The sequence below is a fragment of the Microplitis mediator genome, chromosome 9, assembly GCF_029852145.1.
Source record: "Microplitis mediator isolate UGA2020A chromosome 9, iyMicMedi2.1, whole genome shotgun sequence".
Classification (NCBI taxonomy): Eukaryota; Metazoa; Arthropoda; class Insecta; order Hymenoptera; family Braconidae; genus Microplitis; species Microplitis mediator.
The window spans coordinates 7,474,055-7,477,642 of NC_079977.1; the positions used below are offsets into that span (position 1 = coordinate 7,474,055).

The 3,588-nt window shown below is 30.6% G+C and overlaps 1 protein-coding gene across 2 annotated transcripts; it reads right to left on the minus strand.

Annotated features, from left to right (window-relative positions):
- Positions 1 to 1,182: 1,182 nt before the first annotated feature.
- Positions 1,183 to 2,218, minus strand: LOC130674762 (uncharacterized). Of its 2 annotated transcripts, none has more exons than XM_057480184.1 (3): positions 2,095 to 2,218; positions 1,920 to 2,010; positions 1,183 to 1,626 (listed from the first exon to the last, which is right to left on the minus strand). In XM_057480184.1, the coding sequence occupies exons 2-3, from the start codon at positions 1,935 to 1,937 to the stop codon at positions 1,207 to 1,209; spliced, it is 438 nt and encodes a 145-aa protein (XP_057336167.1). In that variant the 5' UTR covers positions 1,938 to 2,010; positions 2,095 to 2,218; the 3' UTR covers positions 1,183 to 1,206. The 2 variants fall into 2 exon arrangements, with proteins under 2 accessions (XP_057336167.1, XP_057336168.1); XM_057480185.1 differs by having other exon boundaries at positions 1,920 to 2,005; positions 2,095 to 2,212.
- Positions 2,219 to 3,588: the final 1,370 nt, after the last annotated feature.

The following is a 3,588-nucleotide window of genomic DNA, read 5'->3' on the forward strand; positions in this document are numbered from 1 at the left end:
AGTTCAAATTTCTACGGCCTCAAGACATTAACAAGCCGCGTCGAATGACACCTCAACGATCAAAATCGGTTCATCCGTTCAAGAGTTATGAATATTTACATACATACATACGTACGTACGTACGTACGTACGTACACACATACATACACTCGGACATCATCGTGAAATTAGTCAGGATAGCTTCCTAGGACCTCGAAACGTCGACATCTGATGGAAATTCGATTTTCGTAAATCGGACCGAAACCAATAACTTCCCGAATTTTTGAAAATTTACAATTTTCTTAGCGGGAAGTTAAAAATTAAAGTTTTTTTTTGAAGCACCCTAATATATATATATATATTTGTTCGTCAGCAGCGGGAGTAGTTATATATATTCGGTGCTCGCCACGAGATCGCGCCTACGACATGTAGTGTCCCTGGTAAGACATTTATTTCAGAAGTGTTATATTCCAAATTTCAATACGATTTTATTCGAGTACTCCTCTGTCATTTGACAGACCAACAAGTACCTGTTTGGGTTGTACTATAGTATATCCCATAATACATCATGACTTTAATATTTAATATTAATGTTTACTTGAGTAATTTTTGATGAATAAATAAACTGACTCAATTTCATAGATTTTTCGTGAATAGATTGCTAAGGATTTTCGGCATAAATACTCATACAAATATTCTTGAGTATACATATTAAAAACTTTTTGAATTCATGCTAAAAAATTCAATAATTTAGCATATAAACCTTAATCAATCTCATAAATTTTTTCGTTACGATATGGAAAATTACTGTAATCACATTGATTAATCAGTATCAAATCTTGTATGATTACTTCAGAAACCGTCTCATACAATCTTATTCATTTCCAAAATCTACTCAATTGTAAACTTTACATTTTTCGAAAACTTATAAATACTTATAATCACAATATTACAGCTTCTGTTTCTTATAGATTCTGATGATTTATATGAGAATTTTAAGAAAAATTTTTTTTGATGCACCATGTTTGAGAAAATAATTGTATAAGAATTTTTGAGATTTTTCGTGGACAAATACTGATCGTTTTCTCATAGCCAATTTTTTTTATGAGATTTTATAAGACCTTTTCCACAGGGTTAGCTTTAATTATTTAATTTTATTTAATAATGCTTTTAGATACAAAGTATGACATTTTTTTTAGTACGGAGTAATAATTGATTAATAGGTAATTACAAATCAATCTCGTAGTGAGGATCGTATTCCAGCCACAGGATATCTTCATCGCTAATTTTCATAAGTTTATCGATAGCTTCTGAATATTTTTCTTTCATTTTGAAGTAGAATGTTTCGTAGATCGTACCCTTGATGATTTCTCTTGCCTTTGGACATTTTTCAAGGTCTAAAATCAGGTCCCTTGCTGATATGACAGCAGACACACGGTACTCGAAAAAGTCTAATCCTTCTTCTTCTTTGAGTGTTTTACCATTAGACATTAGTTCGATCCCGTTTTTCAAATCAGCTTGTAATTTACTAACATGATCAAGTCTTGGAAAGTAATAGCTTGCAGTTACACAGCGCAGTTGAATATTACTGGAATTCGTATACTTGGCCAAACAGGCTCGTGGACAACTGCAATCCTTTTCGTCTTCCTGAATATATTACAAATAATTTAATATTAACAACAAAGTAAAAACATGTACTTATTTTATTTTAATGATACTGAAGTTAGCCGACGTCTAATAATTTTAGGATTTTTTGAGAAAGAATAAATTATAAGAAAAAATTGCATCTGTAGTTTTTAAAATTTTCTGCATGTGCATATTTTTAGTTTTTGTTTTTTTATAATGGATTTGTTGAAAAAAAATCCGAAAATTACTAAGTGTCTGCTAACTTCAGGATCATTTATTTTAAAAAACATAATTATAAATTATCTTAAACTTACCCATATTTTTGAAGTCATGTTTTTTGTTATCCTTAAAACTTTCGATAATTGTTCTAATTACTGGTTGAACGTGGAATTTTTATAATCTAACCTTAAATATATATTTTATAGCATTTATTCAAGTAACTTATTATTATCAGACTCAATAAAAAATAATATTTTAAAGTATACATACAATTGTTTGGATGAAATAACTTGTACGGACTAAAACGGAAATAGAAATTTTATAAATGCGTATGAGACAAATATCATTCCCACTTACAATAATAAATACGACATTAAATGATTAGTAATGATTTACACTGCTACCGGAATGCCGACGAAAAGTTCCCCTTCCCAAGCACCGTTTAGGATATGGAGGGTAGAGGCACCTCTACCATCCATAGTGTGATGGGGTAGACATCAGTGACCCCTAATCCGTTTACTCAGATCTGTTTGCCCAGAATTCTTTTACTCAGAATCCGTTTACACAGAATTTCTATCAGCCATAAATTCTATAACCTTGAATATCTTTAACCCAGAAATCCGATTACACAGAATATCTTTTACCCAGGCATCCCTTAACACAGATTCCTTTTACCCAGATTTCAAATTTTTCAATTGATAGTTTAACAAAAATTCACTAAATGGCAAATAAATAACTACTTTTGAATAATTACAAAAATAATTAGCTATTTTGAAAGAAAAAAAATTAAAAATTGACTCTTGGGCCAAGGCTGGCAAACTTGGACGTTGGTGCTACGATATTCCAGGTGTAGTTCATCCGGATCAAGTGGTAAATCTACTGACCACTGAAGAATTATTTTTTACGTTACTGTTATTAACATTATTTATACTAAAGAATAAAAAATTAAGAAAATTAAATGTTCGTTTTTAAAATTTATAGAGAAAATAAAAAATAAATTAATAAGATTAATTACTATACGATTATATGTTTTGAATACATTTTATAATTTGATAAACTTGAATAAATTTTTCCATAATTTTTCCATAGATTTAATTTAACATGCAAAATTATTCAAATTCACACGTTAATAATATTGTCATAACATTATCCCGTTACTCGACCAACGAGCTTCAGTTTGCCAGCCTTGGTCCAAGAGTCAATTTTCCAATCAATTTTTTCGAGTTCACTAAAAAAAATTTCAGCTAGCTATAAACAATTTATTAATTAAAGAGGATTTTACGTATAGTGTAACAATCTGGTGGATGACAATTGCCCAGCAGCCATGAAGGACAAGATTCAAGACCCAGCACATGCAAAAGAAAAAAGTTACATCAATCTATCCGATTTCTCTATTCCCATATGTTACCATCACGCTCATCTATACTGATATATATTTTTTTGAGAATTTATTTTTAATAAGTATAGTTTCTCACTATTTAGCTACCAGTCTTGGCGCGATAGTTGCTCTCCATATTGGGCCAATACTTAGATACAGTCTTGGCTTAGTATTAGAGATTTCAATGCTTTCTCATTTCGATGCTTAGACAGACTTAGGCCAAGTTTGGATTTAGAGCTTTTCCCATAGTTAATAAGTTTCGCGCCAAGCCTTGGCCAAGCTTGAGCCTATTATTCTTTTCTATAAGGGCACTATCGACTATCGGATGGACTTTCTAGATTTCGGCTATACTTTGAAATTTTTTTATTCAGTATTATCATTATTTT